Source organism: Nerophis lumbriciformis, linkage group LG10, assembly GCF_033978685.3.
Source record: "Nerophis lumbriciformis linkage group LG10, RoL_Nlum_v2.1, whole genome shotgun sequence".
NCBI lineage: Eukaryota > Metazoa > Chordata > Actinopteri > Syngnathiformes > Syngnathidae > Nerophis > Nerophis lumbriciformis.
The window spans coordinates 5,139,059-5,160,463 of NC_084557.2; the positions used below are offsets into that span (position 1 = coordinate 5,139,059).

A 21,405-nucleotide genomic window follows, 5' to 3' on the forward strand; every position below is an offset into this window, starting at 1 on the left:
ATATTTCTCATAATTATTCTTCTTTGTACTTTGTTAGCACTATTATTTTGAACAACCTCTTGAACTGGATCATATGAGTACAATTTTTAACTTCTTTACTTAATCCATTCCATAATTTAATTCCACATACTGATATGTTAAAAGTTCTAAGTGTTGTACGTGCATATAAATGTTTTAAATTATTTTTTCCTCTAAGGTTATATTTCTCCTCTTTAGTTGAGAAGAATTGTTGTACATTCTTTGGTAGCAGGTTATAGTTTGCTTTGTACATCATTTTAGCTGTTTGCAATTTTACTAAATCACCGAACTTTAATATTTTTGACTCAATAAATAAAGGGTTTGTATGTTCTCTATATCCAACATTATGTATTATTCTAACTGATCTTTTTTGTAACATGGTTAGCGAATGTAGCGCACATTTGTAGTTTCTTCCCCATATTTCTGCACAATAACTCAGATATGGTAACACTAGCGAGCAGTAGAGAATATGAAGTGATTTTTGGCCCAGGACGTATTTTGCTTTATTCATTATTGAAATGTTTTTTGCCACCTTATGTTGTATGTTTTGTATATGAGATTTCCAGTTCATTTGATCATCTATTAATACTCCCAAAAATCTGGTTTCTTTTACCCTTTCGATGTCTACTCCGTCTATTTGTATATGTGTTTGACTTTCCCTTCTACTGTTACCAAATAGCATTATTTTAGTTTTACTGAGATTCAAAGAGAGTCTGTTTTTGTCAAACCACCTTTTTAATGTGTTAATTTCTTCTGTTATTATTTGTATTATCTTCTGTGTGTTCTCTCCTGAACAGAAAGCAGTTGTGTCGTCTGCAAATAAAACTAACTTTAAGTCCTTTGTAACTTTACAAATGTTGTTTATATAAAGATTAAACAATCTTGGTCCCAGTATTGATCCCTGGGGTACACCACAGGATATATCTAGCCGCGTTGACATATTTTCACCCATCTTCACATATTGCTTCCTGTTGGTTAAATAGCTTCTTACCCAATTCAATACCAAACCTTTGATGCCATATTGTTCTAATATTCGTATTAAAATATCATGATTAATTGTGTCAAATGCTTTTGTTAAGTGCATGAATACTGCGACCGCACATTCTTTACCATCTATCCATTTTAGGGCTGGACACATCACATTTTAAATTAAATTTTTCTCACGATTATGAAAATATAAAAAAAAAACGATTAATGGGCTGCGCAACATGCTTGTAAACACTTGAGGAGCGAATAAGTGAAAAAAAGAGCATGTCTACTAGAAGTTTGGGATATACTTAGACAAACTTTATTGATCCACAAGGGAAATTGTTCCACACAGTAGCTCAGTTACAAAGGATGGAAAGGGTAATGCAGGTATAAAGTAAACTAAAAATGTACCATAGTAGCAATATAAATCATAACATATATGTAATATTTTCATATTATAAATACAGTATATAATACATACTGATTGAATCGAACACTGTGGGAACGAAGCTGAAGGAGTCTGTTGGACTATGAGCTCCGCTGTCCCTCAATTGTCTCAATGTTAGTATGCTAGCATGCTAACATTAGCATGCTAGCTGTTAACAAGTGTCACATATAAAGTTATATGACTCTAGGGTAAACGGTTGCAAAATTAGCTCAAAAAGCTAGCACTTTAATGTTCGCATGCTAGCATGCTAACGTAAACATGCATACAGTTAGCATGTTTCAAATACCAAGTGATATGACTGTAAGGTGTATGGCTGCGGAATTAGACAAAAAAGCGTAAAATTAGCACACACACAAAAGTTAACACTTTGATGTTAGCAGTGGACATTAATTCCAGGCTGCTGACGAGGGGCAGCATGTAGATCAGGGGTGCTCACACTTTTTCTGCAGGCGAGCTACTTTTCAATTGATCAAGTCGTGGGGATCTACCTCATTCATATATATAATTTATATGTACTTATTTATGAAATATATGTTTTTGTTAACAAATTAAAGGTGTTTAATGATAATGCAAGCATGTTTAACACATATAGTTAATATTGTAAACAAGTTAAAGGTGTTTAATGATAATACAAGAATGTTTAATACATATAATTAATATTGTTAACAAGTTAAAGGTGTTTAAAGATAATACAAGCATGTTTAACACATATAGTTAATATTGTTAATAAGTTAAAGGTGTTTAAAGATAATACAAGCATGTTTAACACATATAGATTCCTTTCTTTCATGAAGACAAGAATATAAGTTGGTGTATTACCTGATTCTGATGACTTGCATTGATTGGAATCAGACAGTAGTGCTGATAACATCCGCATTTTCGAATGGAGGCGAAAAGAAGTCCTCCTTTCTGTCCAATACCACATGAAAGTGGTTGGTTTTTGGCATCTTATTTGTCCAGCTTCCATACTCCTTTGTATACACTTTACAAGAAATACATTGTCGGCAAACTCCGTAGCTTGCTAGCTTGTGCACGCCAGCTTTCTGAGACTCTTATTTTGTTAACGCAACTGTGCAACTGTGCAGTCGGTCTTTGGAGTTTTGACGACAGGTACAGCACCAGAGTCTGTTGAAATAAAGTGTTTCTCGCCTTCCAGTCGGTAATTTTAATGAGCTGGCAGCAGCCAGCGTCATCTCAGAAGACCCTCGGGTGCCGTGAATGTCAATCAAGTGACGAAAGTGACGTCATAGTGAAGATTTATGATCGCTCATTTTTAGGACTATTTTTTTAATGCCTGGCTGGTGATTGACTGACACACCCTCCGAGATCGACCGGTAGCTCGCGATCGACGTAATGAGCACCCCTGCTGTAGATGATGAAGAGGGTTGGACTGAGAACGGAGCCCTGGGGGACTCACAGGTGACGGTGTGAGGACAGTAGGAACGGAACCGGTAAAGGGCAGTGTCGGAATGGCCGGTGAAGTGCTGGAGACGGTGTAGGAGGATGTGGTGGTCCATAGTGTCCCAACGCAGCAGAGAGGTGGAGAAGAATGTGGAACCGGAGTCGGAAGACATCGCTGGTTACTCTGATGAGAACTGTTTCTGTGCTGGGGAAGGTACGGAAACTAGATTGGAATTTTTCATATAGACTGTTAGTTTTGAGATGATTGCGGAGCTGAGAGGAGATGACTTTTTCGAGAGTTTTCGATATGAATGAGAGGTTAGAGATTGGTCTGTCATTTGAAAGTTGTTTGGGATCAAGGGTTGGGTTTTTTCAGAAGGGGTTTGATAAGAGCAGTGGGGACTGTGGGAGAGGGTTCCATCATTCATTGGTTGTGACTTTTGAGCAGAGAGGGAATGGGATCTAGGGAGCAAGTGGGTGGCTTTGAAGTACGGATCATCTTCTCGACCTCCTGCTGCGTTGCGGGTGCTGAAGCTGTGCAGAGATGTGAGAGACGAGCGGATATTGTCAATTTTGGATGTAAAATAGTCAAGGAAAAGATAGCAGTTTGTGATATGAGCATACTTGCCAACCATCCCGGATTTTCCGGGAGACTCCCGAAATTCAGCGCCTCTCCCGAAAACCTCCCGGGACAAATTTCCTCCCGTAAATCTCCCGAAATTCAGGCAGACCTGAGTGACGTGTCGACAGCCTGTTTTCACGTCCGCTTTCCCACAATATAAACAGCGTGCCTGCCCAATCACGTTATAAGTGTAGAATGATCGAGGGCGAGTTCTTGGTTTCTTATGTGGGTTTATTGTTAGGCAGTTTCATTAATGTCCTCCCAGCGCGGTAACAACACACAACAGCAGTCACGTTTTCGTCTACCGTAAAGCAGTTTGTCTGCCGTAAACAGCTATGTTGTGACACTCTTAAACAGGACAATACTGCCATCTACTGTACATGCATATGTGACTATAACATCTAGGGCTTTTAGAGAGTGCAGTGCACAACTGCGCACACAACAAGGAGACGAAGCAGAACGCATCATCAGAGAGGGTGTTCAGCATGGTTAGAAAAATTGTGACAGAGAATAGAACAAGGATGGACAATTCAACCCTTAACTCAACAATGAGTAGATGAGTGTTGTGTGTGTGTATATGTGTAAATAAATGAACACTGAAATTCAAGTATTTCTCTTATTTTTATATATATATATATATATATATATATATATATATATATATATATATATATATATATATATATAGTAAAATAAATATATATATATATATAATTCACTGAAAGTCAAGTATTTATTTTATATATATATATATACATTATATATACATATATATGAAATACTTGACTCCTCCCCTCTTAACTACGCCGCCCCACCTCCCGATATCGGAGGTCTCAAGGTTGGCAAGTATGGATATGAGGGTAATTGTGGTTAAAGGGGATGGTTTACAGTGGAAAGTATTTTTTTTTAGAAATTCCTGTGTTATTGTTGGTAATTGATGAATAGTAGACGCACCTGCTTATTGAAAGAGCTTTTGCTTATGAATGTTGATGTTCCCGGAAGGCCGACTTATGCACCGTCGAGCTAGATGTTTTTCTCGCACAATCCAGGGCACGGCACGACCTTTTCATGACCCTGAGCTGGTCCGTGTACCAGGGAGCCGAGCGGGTGAAAGTGACAATCCGGGTTTTTTTGTGGGGCATGAGAGGCTTGCTATTATTTGTTGTACAGCCTCAAGTCGCCTCTTTACTCAGCACAGCACACTCCCCCCCCCCTTTATAATAATAGTGAGGTGCACCACATCCAGTCTGACTGCACTAACAAAATAAAGGTTTCAAAAAACTACCTTACACAAGTATAATGTACTTAAAGCACATATTGATACATTTACACATTTATTATGCTTTGACTTAAAAACATTGGTTAAAATTGTTCAAAGATGTATACACCAATAAATGTGAAGATTTTTGCATTTAATTAACATTTTATGAAATTCTATTTGACTCAAAAACCACGCTCTTTATGGTGGTAAAATAAGTGTAAAAGATAAAAAAAACAGAATTAAAAACAAACTGGAAAACTGAATTTTATTGTTTTCATATTGCTATTGTTTAGATGTATTATTGCTACTGCTTTTATTTTACTTGTTGTGGTTTATTTACTTACTAAATTATATCCAGGTTTTTTAAAACTATTTCAATTTCAGTTTTGGTGGTACAATAAATACTCATGTTTTCAATACCAATAAAAACTAGATGAGGCAATTCCTGTAGGAATTGCGTGTGAATGCTCCAATGCTGAAGTTGAACTGAAATGCTGACAGAATGTAGTATGAACGTAAGAATAGTTTGAATGTTGGAATGGTTTGAACGTTGAAGAGTTAGAATTTCCAAGAAAACAGGAATTTAGTTTGGAACTTGGGAAATTGTTAGTTTGAATGTCCAGAATGAGTGGAATGTGTTGAGGTTAGAATGGTTTGAATAGGTAAAAAAATGTGGGAATTGTGCAACTTGGAAAAATGTCCCATTCATTTCAATGAGAACTCCCTGGAAATGTTGGGAAAAGCAGGATTTTTTTGAAAATTATAAAGAATTTGAATGTTCTGAATGAGTTGAAATGGTTGGTGTTGGAATTTTTCAAATCGGTCGAGAAATGTTGAAATAGTAAACATTTGTATTGAGAAATGGTATTACATACCTGCCAACTACTCCGGTTTTCCCGTAATTAGTACGGTTTTCATCAACCTATTCCGGGTTACGGTTGCAGTGATAAAAAATACTGTTTTTCATTCATTAAAAAAAATTTTTTTTTTTAAAGTTTTATTCACGAAATCGCGTAACAACAATGACAATCGACACTGCTTCCCGTAACTTCCTATCGTGCCATTCCGAATGCCATGCGCGAGGCTATTTATAGCACCGCTGCCAAGCACGAGGCACCTGTTGCCCATTGTTTCCAAACGAGCGAACGATCATGGAATCAGCCGGAGAAAAATCGCAAACGAGTCTTAAACCGAAAAGAAAACTGCAGTCATTCCGTGAAGAATATTCAAAAGCCTATCCGGGAATAATTATCCGTTCCAAAAAGGGTGAAAACTACGCGAATTGCACCTTGTGCAGACAAGATTTTTCGATCGGACACGGAGGAATTAGCGATGTAAAAGACCACGTTGGGACAAAAAAACACAAGTCTAATGCCGTTGGTAAATTTGGATTTTAGCCACAAAAAGGTAATGACACCAATGTTATCTATTGGAATTGTTTAGTACTGTTATACTGTTAAAAGTGTTTATACTATTTATGCTTTCAAGTCCAAGTTGAAGAAATCTTGTTAAATGTTGACAGCATAACTACCAAAATACAGAAGTATGTCCTTAATATTTTTGCAGTGCTATTTCTGTTGAAAAGTTCAAATGATTACATTAGAGATGTGATGTGCCACTTTTCAAGTGTCTGATGGCTTAAATTCATTTTCATTAATTTTTCATATTTTGAATTCTTTTGAAAGGCTTACAAAAAAACTACATTTGAATTGTAATTCCATGCTATTGACAGGACTATTAATTTTAATGAAGTTAGCTTACCATGTTTACAGTATGATAATTGTGATAGAAATGTGAATTTTAGGCACAGAATATTTTTTACAATTGAACAAGGCAGTAGATTATACAAGCTTGGACAGAAAGTTAATAATGACACCAATCTTTTTTTTAATGGAATTGTTTAGTACTGTTTTACCATTTGTTTACTGTAAAAAGTGTTTATACTTTCAATTAACAAATTGAAGTCTTGTGAAAGGTTGACAGGATAACTGGCATTAACTGTCAAAATAATTTCAAACTATTGAAGTTAGCTTACAGAATAAACATGTCAATCAACCCATATGATTTTTGCTGTAATATTTTTGTTTTGAAAAGTCACTGTGACTGATACAAAAGTGATGGTTTTAGCAACATTTTAACCTGTCTGAATGCAATCAATCATTTTGCGTCGGGGGGCTTCGCCGCCCTGAACCCCCCACCAGGACTTTGTCCTGGACCTATCGGGGCCTGCGGCCCCTGGACCCTGGCTACTAGGTTTTTCTGATTTCAAAAGTTGGCAGGTATGGTATTATGGAATTCCTGGAATTTCAGTCGCAGTTTTTTTTCATAGTTTGGCCAGGGGTGCGACTTATACTCAGGAGCGACTTATGTGTGAAATTATTAACACATTACCGTAAATTATCAAATAATATTATTGATGTCATTCACGTAAGAGACTAGACGTATAAGATTTCATGGGATTTAGCGATTAGGAGTGACAGATTGTTTGGTAAACATATAGCATGTCATATGTTATAGTTATTTGAATGACTCTTTCCATAATATGTTACGTTAACATACCAGTTGGTTATTTATGCCTCATATAACGTACACTTATTCAGCCTGTTGTTCAGTATTCTTGATTTATTTTAAATTGCCTTTCAAATGTCTATTCTTGGTGTTGGGTTTTATCAAATAAATTCCCCCAAAAAATGCGACTTATACTCCAGTGCGACTTATATATGTTTTTTTCCTTCTTTATTATGCATTTTCGGCCTGTGCGACTTATACTCCGGAGCGACTTATACTCCGGAAAATACGGTAGTCGCCAGAAAAAAGGGTTTGAAAAAACGGGATTTCTGGGAATTTTTAACTTTGAAACATGATAGTTTGAATTTCCAGGATGAGTGGAATATGTTGCAGGTGGAACGGTTTGAATCGGTTGAAAAATGTGGAAATGGTGGAAGTTTGAAAAATGTCCAATTAATTTTGAATGGGGAAAAAAATTCTGGGGAATTTTTGGAATTTGTCAAGGGAAAGCCTGCGATTCCCGATTAGGCTGAACAGTTTGAAGTTGGAACATTGGATGAAAAATACGGAAGGTAGAGCGCGCCAAAATTTGGAGAAGAAAAAATAGATGAATTTTGGTGTAGACAATGCATGGAGCATTCACACAATAATGGTGATTATTATTGTTGCCATAATCGTCCAGCCCTAGCTCATTTGCAGGCCCTTCACCTTATTTTGACAAGCATTTAACCCGCCTGCCAGAGAGCCAAAGGCCAATTTATTGCGTCCGACCCCCCACTCAAAGTGCCTCAACAGGCCACAAAGCAGCCCCGAGCTACATGTGACGACTTTAGAAGCCAACCTAAAAAGAAGAATGCTATATGGTCATACTTACATACTTTCTTACGTCACACAGGACCATTGCAGAGTCAAAGAAAAAACATGAGGAGAAACAGCTGAAGGCGCAGCAACTGCGAGACAAACTAAGGGAGGAAAAGACGCTCAAACTGCAGAAACTTTTGGAAAGGGTGAGTAAAAAGATGTTGATGGAATGATAGCCCCCACTAAAGGGACTCGGTGCCAGCGTAGCCCAGACTGGCTCCTAACAAGAGGTTCTGTCAGTACATGGCCCGATACAATCACTAAATGGTATAATCTCCTGGCTGCATGGATAGATGAACTCTTGCCAAAGTCAACTTTCTAAACTTTGTTTCTGTTCACCACGCATTGGCGAGTATGTCATAAACCACACACCTACTTAGGATATATTGGCATTCATCCCTATATACAAACTGGAAAGAAGAGAAATTGGGCGATTTAGCAGCAGCAGCAGAATCTCCTGTAAATTATTTTGGTATGCAATGCTTCATTTCTGCAGGAAAAAGAGGTGAGGAAATGGAAGGAGGAGCTGTTGGAGCAACGCAGGAGGATGATGGAGGAGAAGCTGTTGCATGCCGAGTTCAAGAGAGAGCTGCAACTCCAAGCCATTGTGAAGAAGGCTCAGGAGGAAGAGGCCAAGGTAAGGAGTCAGGACAGTTTGTTTTTATACAAAAGCCAAAAGCAGTGAAGTTGTCACGTTGTGTAAATGGTAAATAAAAAGAGAATACAATGATTTGCAAATCCTTTTCAACTTATATTCAATTGAATAGACTGCAAAGACAAGATATTTCATGTTCACACTGGAAAACTTTATTTTTTGTAAATATTAGCTCATTTTGAATTTGATGCCTGCAACATGTTTCAAAAAATCTGGCAAAAGGACTGAGAAAGTTGAGGAATGCTCATCAAAGACTTATTTGGAACATCCCACAGGTGAACAGGCTAATTGGGAACAGGTGGGTGCCATGATTGGGTATAGAAGCAGCTTCCATGAAATGCTCAGTCATTCACAAACAATGATGGGGCGAGGGTCACCACTTTGTCAACAAATGCCTGAGAAAATTGTCCCAACAGTTTAAGAACAACATTTCCCAACCAGATATTGCAAGGAATTTAGGGATTTCACCATCTACGGTCTGTAATATCATCAAAAGTTTCAGAATCTGGCGAAATCACTGCACGTAAGCGATGATATTACGGACCTTGGATCCCTCAGGAGGTACTGCGTCAAAAAGCGACGTCAGTGTGTAAAGGATATCACCACATGGGCTCAGGAACACTTCAGAAAACCACTGTCAGTAACTACAGTTGGTTACTACATCTCTAAGTGCAAGTTAAAACTCTTATTATGCAAAACCAAAGTCATTTATCAACAACACCCAGAAACGCCGCCGGCTTCGCTGGGCCCGAGCTCATCTAAGATGGACTGATACAAAGTGGGAAAGTGTTCTGTGGTCTGACGAGTCCACATTTCAAATTGTTTTTGGAAACAGTGGACGTCGTGTCCTCCAGAACAAAGAGGAGAAAAACCATCCGGATTGTTACAGGCGCAAAGTGTAAAAGGCAGCATCTGTGATGGTATGGGGGTGTATTAGTGCCCAAGGCATGGGTAACTTACACATCTGTGAAGGCACCATTAATGCTGAAAGGTACATACAGGTTTTGGAGCAACATATGTTGCCATCCAAGCAATGTTATCATGGACGCCCCTGCTTATTTCAGCAAGACAATGCCAAGCCACGTGTTAGTGAAAGAGTGCAGGTACTAGACTGGCCTGCCTGTAGTCCAGACCTGTCTCCCATTGAAAATGTGTGGTGCATTATGAAGCCTAAAATATGACAACAGAGACCCTGGACTGTTGAACAACTTAAGCTGTATATCAAGCAAGAGTGGGAAAGAATTCCACTTCAAAAATGTGTCTCCTCAGTTCCCAAACCTTTACTGAGTGTTGTTAAAAGGAAAGGCCATGTAACACAGTGGTAAAAATGCCCCAGTGACAATTTTTTTGCAATGTGTTGCTGTCATAAAATTCTAAGTTCATGATTATTTGCAAAAAAAATATAAAGTTTCTCAGTGTGAACATGAAATATCTTGTCTTTGCGGTCTATTCAATTGAATGTAAGTTGAAAAGGATTAGCAAATCATTGTATTCTCTTTTTATTTACCATTTACACAACGTGACAACTTTGCTGCTTTTGGGTTTTGTACAATTCAAACAGGCACACCTCCACATTTCCCTGACATTGTATTTGTGTACTTTTTCATCTCATGTTCCACCTAGGTCAACGAAATAGCATTCATCAACACTCTAGAAGCACAGAACAAGAGACATGACGCCTTGGCGAAGTTAAATGAATATGAGCAACGCCTCAATGAGCTTCAAGAGGAGAGGCAGAGGAGACAGGAGGAGAAGCAGGCGAGGGATGAAGCTGTGCAGGTGCAGGCAAAAACTGTTTCTTTACATATCGTTTGATTTTGATTTACCCTAATGCAAGTCACTCTACTTCTTACCTTTGGCAGGAACGCAAGCGAGCACTTGAAGCAGAGCGTCAGGCACGTTTGGAGGAGCTTTTGATGCGGCGCAAGGAGCAAGAGGCTCGAATCGAACAGCAGCGGCAGGAAAAAGAGAAAGCAAGAGAAGATGCAGCAAGGGAGAGAGCCAGGTTAGTAGTTTTACCTAGCATAACACCACATGCATTTATATCACATGTACACTAATCGTGTACGGCATACCGGTACTAGTATAATATCGCGGTATTAATGAATCAAAAACGGTACAATACTCCGTTTGAAAAGTACCAGTTCGCCACATTTTTGTTTTACAGGCATGACAGCGCGTCGTCGTCACATTGCTGGTGTTACGAGCATAGGAGCATGTTCGGCAGCGCGCGCACACAGAGTACTTACAAGCAGACACAGTGTGTAGACAGAAAAGGGAGAATGGATGCATTTTGGCTTAAAAACTAAAGGTAAAGGTGAAGTTATAACACTGAAACACCCTCAGGAAGAGGTGCTTTAAGACATGGCTAGCTAGCTAGCGGCTAATGTCCATCCGCAATCGGCAGTGTTTTAGCTACTTCTAAACCACTAATCCTCGCCTCCCTGGTGGCAAATAAATTAAGTTCACAGTGATTTCCAGCATGGAACTGTCATGGGATGCCACCTGTGCAACAAATCCAGTCGTGAAATTTCCTCGCTCCTAAATATTCCAAAACCTTCGGCTTTATTATAAAAAAATTGAAAAGTTTGGGAACAACAGCAACTCAGCCACTTAAACTGACAGAGAGGGGTCAGCGGATGCTGGAGCGCATAGTCCAAAGAGTTTGCTGACTTTCTGCACAGTCAGTGGCTACAGAGCTCCAAACTTCACGTGACCTTCCATTTAGCCCACGTACAGTACACAGAGAGCTTCATGGAATGGCTTTCCATGGCCGTGCAGCTGCATCTAAGCCATACATCACCAAGTCCAATGCAAAGCGTGGGAGGCAGTGGTGTAAAGCACGTCGCCACTGGACTCTAGAGCAGTGGAGACGCGTTCTCTGGACTGATGAATTACACTTTTCCATCTGGCAATCTGATGGACCAGTCTGGGTTTGGAGGTTGCCAGGAGAACGCTACGTTTCGGACTGCATTGTGCCAAGTGTGAAATTTGGTGGAGGAGGAATTATGGTGTGGGGTTGTTTTTCAGGAGTTGGGCTTGGCCCCTTAGTTCCAGTAAAAGGAACTTTGAATGCTCCAGGATACCAAAACATTTTGGACAATTCCATGCTCCCAACCTTGTGGGAACAGTTTGGAGCGGGCCTCTTCCTCTTCCAACATGACTGTGCACCAGTGCACAAAGCGAGGTCCATAAAGACATGGATGACAGAGTCTGGTGTGGATGGACTTGACTGGCCTGCACAGAGTCCTGACCTGAACCCGATAGAACACCTTTGGGATGAATTAGAACGGAGACTGAGAGCCAGGCCTTCTCCACCAACATCAGTGTGTGACCTCACCAATGCGCTTTTGGAAGAATGGTGGAAAATTCTTATAAACACACTCCGCAACCTTGTGGACAGCCTTCCCAGAAGAATTGAAGCTGTGATAGCTGCAAAAGGTGGACCCACATCATATAGAACCCTATGGGTTAGGAATGGGATGGCACTCCAAGTTCATATGTGAGTCAAGGGAGGTGACCAAATAGTTTTTGCAATATAGTGTATGTCCCTGGACACATGAGAACTTAAATTATGACCAATGTATGATCCTGTAAGTACTTGGTATCGGATCGATACCTAAATTTGTGGTGTCATCCAAAACTAATGTAAAGTATCAAAGAAGAGAACATTTTAACAGAAGTGTAGATGGAACATGTTAAAACAGAAAATAAACAGATATTAACAGTAAATGAACAAGTAGATTAATAATTAATTTTTACAGTTTGTCCCTCATAATGTAGACAAAATAATAGGTACCGGTAGATAAATGACACAATATGTTACTGCATACGTCAGCAGACTAATTAGGAGTCTTTGTTTGTTTACTTACTACTAAAAGACAAGTTGTCTTGTATGTTCACTATTTTATTCAAGGACTAAATTGCAATAAAAAAACATATGTTTAATGTACCCTAAGAATTTTTGTTAAAGCCAATAATAAAACAAATTGTGGTCCCCTTTTGTTACTCCCTCCGAGGTCTTAATCAAGGCTCAAGTTGTTAGTTTTTCTCACACAGACATTTATTTCAGCCACGCCTTCTTCTCGTTAACAACAATGCCAAAACGATGCCAAAATAATGCCGTCAGAACTAATAAATAAGAAAAAACGGAACTTACAATTAGTCTGACATCAAATAAAAGAAAGCACATTGATTTCACATACATTATCAGAAAGAATCATACCTCATTGGCCTCACAAACTCATAGGGAATAAAGTTTATTTTCAAGCCGAGACTCCATTAACATCTTCCATCAAATGCTTGCTGCTTCCCTTATTCCGTCACATATTAATTGTCCCCCCAACAATGTGACTAAACCAGAACAAAAAAGATGTTCCCCTCCAATTCACATGGGTTTTGCAACAAAAAATTAAGTTAACATATACTTGCATGAATTAACCAAAGGAAATACATTTTTAATCACATTATATGTAAATATGAACTTATATTTATACATTGTATTTATTTATTCTAACCAACTATGAAATTATATAAAATATATACAATGTGCTTCTGTCAGCAGCTACACCTTTATTTAGAAAAGTATCTACCGTATTTTCCGCACCATAAGGCGCCCTGGGTTATAAGCCGCGCCTTCAATGAACGGCATATTTCAAAACTTTGTCCACCTATAAGCCGCCCCGTGTTGTAAGCCGCATCTAACTGCGCTAAAGGAATGTCAAAAAAACAGTCAAATAGGTCAGTCAAACTTTAATAATATATTAAAACCAGCGTGATGTGGGCGCGCATGGAATCGTATATCAACATGGACGGAGCTGCGTAAAAAAAGCCACCCGGCCTCTTCGCGTAAACTTAAACTTACCTTAACCACTCGCTCATCTTTTCTTCATCCATCCCTTCGAGTTAGCTTTTATGATGACGCCGGCTGGAAAGGTCTCTTTTGGCAAGGTCTTCCTTTTGAATATCACCATGGGTGGAAGTTTCTGGCCATTAGCATGGCAAGCTAGAACCACAGTGAAGGATGACTTCTCATTCCCTGTGGTGCGAATATTCACCGTACGTGCTCCCGTTGTATCCACAGTGCGGTTCACAGGAATATCAGTTGCTGTGAAATAGTAATCCGTGTGCGGATGGAGAGATTGCGTCTTTTCATGAACCGGATCCCGGTCGCTTAGTAGGAGCCATTTTGTGGTCTTTACAGATGTAAACACACAAAGGAAATGAAATGTACGGTAATATCCGCGCGCTTTTTCTTCTTCTACGCGGGCGGGTGGTTGCTTACAGTAGAAGAAGAAGCGCTTCCTGTTCTATGGGGGCGGGTGCTTACCTTGGCGGTTGCTTGCGTAGAAGAAGAAGCGCTTCCTGTTCTACCGGGAAAAAAGATGGCGGCTGTTTACCGTAGTTGCGAGATCGAAACTTTATGAAAATGAATCGTAATATTAATCCATATATAAAGCGCACCGGGTTATAAGGCGCACTGTCAGCTTTTGAGAAAATTTGTGGTTTTTAGGTGCGCCTTATAGTGCGGAAAATACGGTAAATACATTTTGGTACCGGTACCAAAATGTTGGTATCGAGACAACCCTAATGTACACATATTTTCCGGGTTGTGTCTGAAGAGACCGAGAGGAGCGTCTGGCGGCGCTGAGTGCAGCCCAGCAGGAGGCCATGGAAGAGTTGCAGAAGAAAATCCAAATGAAGGTAAGTTTCTTTCTACCCTTCCACAAAAGACACCACAAGCCTCCCCGTTTCTCATACGACCCCTCACTTTGTGTTTGCATTTCCACAGCACGACGAGAGCAGCCGCAGGCATATGGAGCAAATCGAGCAGAGGAAGGAGAAGGCGGCTGAGCTCAGCAGCGGCCGGCACGCAAACACAGACTACGCCCCCAAGCTGACGCCATACGAACGCAAGAAGCAGTGCTCACTTTGCGGCGTTGTGGTAGGTGCATTGAACTTTGAGTAAACACAACCTTTTTATTTACAACCTGTATCTTTAATTATCCTTGTATTGGAACCTTTTCTCTCAAGTTTCATACAACCACATTTAATATGTGAAGAAGCTTGGCTGGCTACCATGGCAACAATCATGGAGCATCTTGACATGCGAAACCAGCGCCAACTAAACAAAGGGCTTAGAGTGAATTTTGTTGAACTGACGAATGACCTTTGTGTAACATCTGACACAAGGGATCATGAGAGAGTCAACAGGAAAAAGCACTCAATTTAATGACTAAAGACACAAAGTATCATAAACCAAAGTGTAGTCCACAGACTGGTACACCTGCTCTTTAGTCTAGCCATTCGTCAGACTTTACTTGTAAGTGTAGATAGACCCCAGTCTTCTTTACTAGAAACAAAGAACACTATCATTGCTTTGTTCAATATTCAATTTAAGTCACAGTTTGTCTTTACTTTATATTAAGGTTGTACAGTATATTGGTACTAGTATAGTACCGCCATACTAATGAATCATATTCGGTACAATATCGCCTCTAAAAAGTACCGGTCCCCCCGGCCCCTCCCTTTTTTTAGCAGGCATAATGGCGCGTCATCGTCACATCATGACATTGCAGGTTTTACGAGCAGAGGAGCATGTTCGGCAGTGCGCACACACGGAGTACTTACAAGCAGACACAGTGTGCAGACAGAAAAGGGAGAACGGACGCATTTTGGCTTGAAAAGTAAAGATAAGGTGAAGTTATAACACTGAAACACTCTCAGGAAGAGGTGCTTTAAGACATGGCTAGCTAGTTGGCAGCTAATGTCCATCCGCAGTCGGCAGTGTTTTAGCTACTTCTAAATCACTAATCCTGGTCTCCATGGTGACAAATAAAGTAAGTTTCTTACAAGTAGCATTATCACTGCAGGACGAGGAATAGCTAAACATGCTTCACTACACACCATAAGAGGATACAATAGCTCACCGGCGCCACAATGTAAACAAACGCCATAGGTGGATCTACACCTGACATCCACTGTAACGATACCAAGTAAAGGAGCGTATCTAGTCGATACTACTATGATTACATCGATATTTTTTTAGCTTCTCTACACACCATAGGAGGATACAGTAGCTCACCGGCGTCACAATGTAAACGAACGCCATGGATGGATCAACACCTGACATCCACTGTAATGATACCAAGTAAAGGAGCGTATCTAGTCGATACTACTATGATTACATCGATATTTTTTTAGCTTGACAAAATCTTTTCTAGTATTTTTTAAATTTATATTATGTTTAAAAAAGCATTCATGAGGACTTAAATTATGACCATTGTATGATCCTGTAACTACTTGGTATCAGATCGATACCCAAATTTGTGGTATCATCCAAAACTAATGTAAAGTATCCAAACAAGAGAATAATAAGTGATTATCACATTTTAACAGAAGTGTAGATAGAACATGTTGAAACAGAAAATAATCAGATATTAACAGTAAATGAACAAGTAGATTAATAATTCATTTTCTACCACTTGAACTACACCTTCATAATTTTGACAAAATACTACATAAATGACACAATATGTTACTGCATATGTAAGCAGACTAATTAGGAGCCTTTGTTTACTTACTACTAAAAGACAAGTTGTCTAGTATGTTCACTATTTTATTTAAGGACTAAATTGCAATAATAAACATATGTTTAATGTACCCTAAGATTTTTTTTTTTTTAAATAAAGCCAATAATGCCATTTTTTGTGGTTCCCTTTATTTAGAAAAGTATCTAAATAAATGTTGGTACCTGTACCAAAATATTGGTATCGGGACAACCCTATAGGGCTTTCGAAACAAACTATATAATTGTGTGAAAATGTTTGTACTGTAGCCAATCCGCATCATGGTAAGACATACCTCTCTGTTATGAAAGAAGAACTGTCACGTCCTGCTATGACTTGGTTTGACTTACCCCAGCATGCAAGGACATGGCTGCTTGTAAGATCAATAAAGTCTTTAATAATGAATAATCTGCTCACACAACGCAGAAGGGACAAAAAAGTCACAAAGGGGGGAGCCATGCAAAGAGCTAACTAAATAAGGCACAAAATAGAAATAGCTAGAAGCAGACAAAACAAAATTACCGGATTTTTCCGACCATAGGGCGCACCGGATTATAAGGCGCACTGCCAATGAGCGGGTCTATTCAGGTCTATTTTCATACAAAAGGCGCACCGGATTATAGGGCGCATTAAAGGAGTCATATTATGATTTTTTTCTAAATGTAAAATACTTCCTTGTGATCTACATAACATGTAATGGTGGTTCTTTAGTCAAAATATTGCATAGATGATGTTTTACACATCATCTTCAAGTCACTTTCTGACAGTCTCTTCAGGATGTGCCGTTTTGTGGGCGGTCTTATTTACGTGGCTCACCTTCGACAGTGTCTTCTCCCCGTCATCTTTGTTGTAGCGGTGTAGCGTGCAAGGACGGGAGTGGAAGAAGTGTCAAAAGATGGAGCTAACTGTTTTAATGACATTCAGACTTTACTTCAATCAATAACAGAGCAGCATCTCCTCATTCGTGGCTCACTAGTGCAACAACGCTCGAAATGTGTCCCGTGAAAAACCGACCGGAACGCTCTAATAACTAAAGTTCTTTGGGTGAATAATGTAAACTCAATGTAAACTATATCGAGTTTACTGACAGATATAAGTAAGAACTTTACACTACTTTATATTAGAAATGGCAACAGCGGAGGATGAATGTCCCATAACAAGAAGATAGAGAAAAAGAAGAAGCTTATCGACTACGGTGTCGGTATGGACTACAATGGCGGATTCGCGCAATTTTTCAAGACTTATGCAGGTCCCAAATACACATCAGCAGGTACCAGAAGGTAACAAAAGTTTATTTTGCATAATATTGCGAAACAAAACGCCAGATAATATGTCTTACCTTATGCACACACCATAATAATACTCCTATGTTGAAGCACAGTACAATCCATCAAGCGGTGTGGCTTCATAGCTTACCAAAGTTGTACTAAAACATTTTGATAGATTTTTGAGTGCCGTGTGTAATGTTCTATATTTTCAATGGAACATATAAAATGTTTGTGTTGTTTACTTGAGTCATATTGCAGTCTACACATTTTTCTTATGTCTGGCTGCCATCTACTGGTCACACTTATCATTTCACCGTGTACCAAATAAAATATCTTCGAGGTTGGTAAGCACAACCAGAATTAGGCGCACCGAGTTATAAGGCGCACTGTCGATTTTTGAGAAATCGAAAGGATTTTAAGTGCGCCTTGTAGCCTGAAAAATACGGTAATCATGATTCATTTGAGAATTTTGGTCAATCATGTTATTCATTTGACGGCCTTACTTTATGTACATTGAATCACTTGTTGCGATGATAAATGAAAATTTAAATCCATATTTTTGTGTAGCAAACCTATTTAGTTTTCTCTGCTTTTCCCTCAGAGGTTGACTAGTGGCAGGTCGTGTCCTATTGGCAAAAAAAAAACCAAGTGGTATATAATTTCACCAGCATCCCGTGGGGCTCTGATGACCCTTTCCTGCCTCGGTCTCCATTGTGTCCTCGGCAGTGACCTCTGACCACTGTGTTTGTGTTTGCAGATCACCTCAGAGGTGCACCTGTTCAGCCACACCAAGGGCAAGAGGCACCAACAGGCCGTGCGAGACAGCAGCAGCATCCAGGGACGGGAGCTGTCCGACGAGGAAGTGGTGCGTATCATCTCGCAGACGGCACACGCGCTTATTCTCCTAAACAATACCTCCCAGGTCCCGCTTGTGTTGTGTAAAAGGACAAAGACACCCGACAACTGGTGCGATTATTGTTTGTGCGTCTCCCCTCACGCACCACCGTGGTCCGTTTTTGGCTTTGTGTGATTGCAAATGGGCCTTGAAGTGTACACAGTCAGGGTTCAGTGCCCCAGTGGAGGGGTGACATCACTTTGTTGTCACACTGCTTTTTCTTTTTTTTTCCTCTGCCCATTGAGTGCTTCCATGGGAAGGCAGCCCGTTAATGCGAGGTAGCCTCTCAGGCTGCAATATGAGATTGGCTTTTCAGCCGTGCTCATTGTGAGGCTGACAACTGTTGGTGCTATACGCGGCACCTTTGGCCCCCGTAGCTCTTTCATTCATAGCTTCCCTCCCCTCTCCCTTCAGAAAATAATTGATATACCCTCCATACTTCTTCTCAACTGCTTCCTTTATAAACACAAGTCAGTTTGTCCTACCTGACAGCACAATCAACATTAAAGCACATGAGAATTAGAACCACGATCACTAAAAATGTCTACAAACACAATGTCATTTCTCTTTTTTAATAGATAGGTGGAGGCCTCAACATTCAAGCAAAAAGTAACAGATTATAATAATCAAATCAAGATACTGTACATAAAAAAAAAAGTAGATAAAATAATGTGTGTAATAAAATAAACAAATATACATAGTCATCATCATCATCATTTTCCATCATCATTTCTTTTTATTCCTTTCATGAAAATGCATATATACAAGCCATGTACATTTGACACTTTCGTTGTTTTTTTTGTTTCTTATACATTTCCATGATCAAAAAGGAGCAGATGGAAGAATACAATTCTTATATTTATCTGCCCCCTTTTTAACATAAATTATTTTAGATGACTTTATCACTGTTCCCTCCACCAGCACCCGAACTCCAACATACTTTTTAATTTTCGTTTAAGCATTTTCACACAATGACATGTCCAATCAAAATCAAAAATCAGTTTGATAGAATTCCAGTTGTCTCTTTTTGTACCGTATTTTTCGGAGTATAAGTCGCTCCGGAGTATAAGTCGCACCTGCTGAAAATGCATAATAAAGAAGGAAAAAAACATATAGAAGTCGCATTTTTTGGGGAAATGTAATTGATAAAAGCCAACACCAAGAATAGACATTTGAAAGGCAATTTAAAATAAATAAAGAATAGTGAACAACAGGCTGAATAAGTGTACGTTATATGAGGCATAAATAACCAACTGGTATGTTAACGTAACATATTATGGTAAGAGTCATTCAAATAACTATAACATATAGAACATGCTATACGTTTACCAAACAATCTGTCACTCCTAATCGCTAAATCCCATGAAATCTTTTTCCTCGTTGTCGCTTCTGGTATGCGCCGCTAGCGTCCTTTCTTTCTGCTACTCGATCGCCGTTTTCTGCTGCATATTTCACTACGTCCAGCTTGTAATCTGCAGTATATGATTTCCTTTTCGGTGCCATTTTTGTTCAGCCCTTCTCAGTTTTTATAAGTTACCACCAATGTTGAAATTAGCCATTTTAATAGCTACAGACATAGTAGCATGTAGCATCCCATTACCCACAATGCACTTCTGCCATGACCCGCCCCCGCCGAATTCTTATTGGTTGACTTGTGTGTGACGATTGCTGACATTTGCTTCGTTTCTTACGCGAATGAGATAAATAATAATATTTGATATTTTACGGTAATGTGTTAATAATTTCACACATAAGTCGCTCCTGACTATAAGTCGCAAACTGAAAAAAACTGCGACTTATAATCCGAAAATACGGTAATTCTTTTTAAATTCAAAGATATTATTGCAACTTTTTAAGTCTTTCTTTAGAGAATTCCATGCTTTCACAGCAGCAACAGACAAGCCCATTTGTTTCAAATTTGTTCGCACTCTTGGATGTTTAAAATCATACGGCCTTCTGTGGTTCTCATCTTCAGACGTGAACACAAATAACTTTTGTAAGTCCTTCGGAAGAACTTTATTTCTAGCTTTGAACATCACTAATAGAGTATGCAATTCTACAATGTCTTTTAGTTTTAAAGGGGAACATTATCACAATTTCAGAAGGGTTAAAACCATTAAAAATCCGTTCCCAGTGGCTTATTTTATTTTTCGAAGTTTTTTTCAAAATTTTACCCATCACGCAATATCCCTAAAAAAAAGCTTCAAAGTGCCTGATTTTAACCATCGTTATATACACCCGTCCATTTTCCTGTGACGTCACATAGTGATGCCGATACAAACAAACATGGCGGATAGAACAGCAAGTTTATAGCGACATTAGCTCGGATTCAGACTCGGATTTCAGCGGCTTAAGCGATTCAACAGATTACGCATGTATTGAAACGGATGGTTGTAGTGTGGAGGCAGGTAGCGAAAACCAAATTGAAGAAGAAACTGAAGCTATTGAGCCATATCGGTTTGAACCGTATGCAAGCGAAACCGACGAAAACGACACGACAGCCAGCAACACGGGAGAAAGCGAGGACGAATTCGGCGATCGCCTTCTAACCAACGATTGGTATGTGTTTGTTTGGCATTAAAGGAAACTAACAACTATGAACTAGGTTTACAGCATATGAAATACATTTGGCAACAACATGCACTTTGAGAGTGCAGACAGCCCAGTTTTCATCAATTAATATATTCTGTAGACATACCCTCATCCGCTCTCTTTTTCTGGGGGTCTGGCGGCAGATTTCTTTGACTTTATCGTTGAAAATGCATCTGCTTTGAGTGTCGCAGGATATCCACACATTCTTGCCATCTCTGTCGTAGCATAGCTTTCGTCGGTAAAGTGTGCGGAACAAACGTCCAATTTCTTGCCACTTTCGCATCTTTGGGCCACTGGTGCAACTTGAATCCGTCCCTGTTTGTGTTGTTACACCCTCCG

The 21,405-nt window shown here is 39.3% G+C and overlaps 1 protein-coding gene across 3 annotated transcripts in view; it reads left to right on the plus strand.

Annotated features, from left to right (window-relative positions):
* The window catches only part of scaper (S-phase cyclin A-associated protein in the ER), a 146,084-nt gene that overhangs the window by 37,880 nt on the left and 86,799 nt on the right, over nucleotides 1-21,405 (plus strand). For all 3 annotated transcript variants that reach the window (XM_061970390.2, XM_061970392.2, XM_061970391.2), the window contains 7 exons: nucleotides 8,123-8,234; nucleotides 8,585-8,725; nucleotides 10,367-10,522; nucleotides 10,606-10,748; nucleotides 14,365-14,446; nucleotides 14,535-14,687; nucleotides 18,337-18,444. In XM_061970390.2, the coding sequence (XP_061826374.2) occupies nucleotides 8,123-8,234; nucleotides 8,585-8,725; nucleotides 10,367-10,522; nucleotides 10,606-10,748; nucleotides 14,365-14,446; nucleotides 14,535-14,687; nucleotides 18,337-18,444 (895 nt within the window). The remainder of the gene's footprint in view (nucleotides 1-8,122; nucleotides 8,235-8,584; nucleotides 8,726-10,366; nucleotides 10,523-10,605; nucleotides 10,749-14,364; nucleotides 14,447-14,534; nucleotides 14,688-18,336; nucleotides 18,445-21,405) is intronic.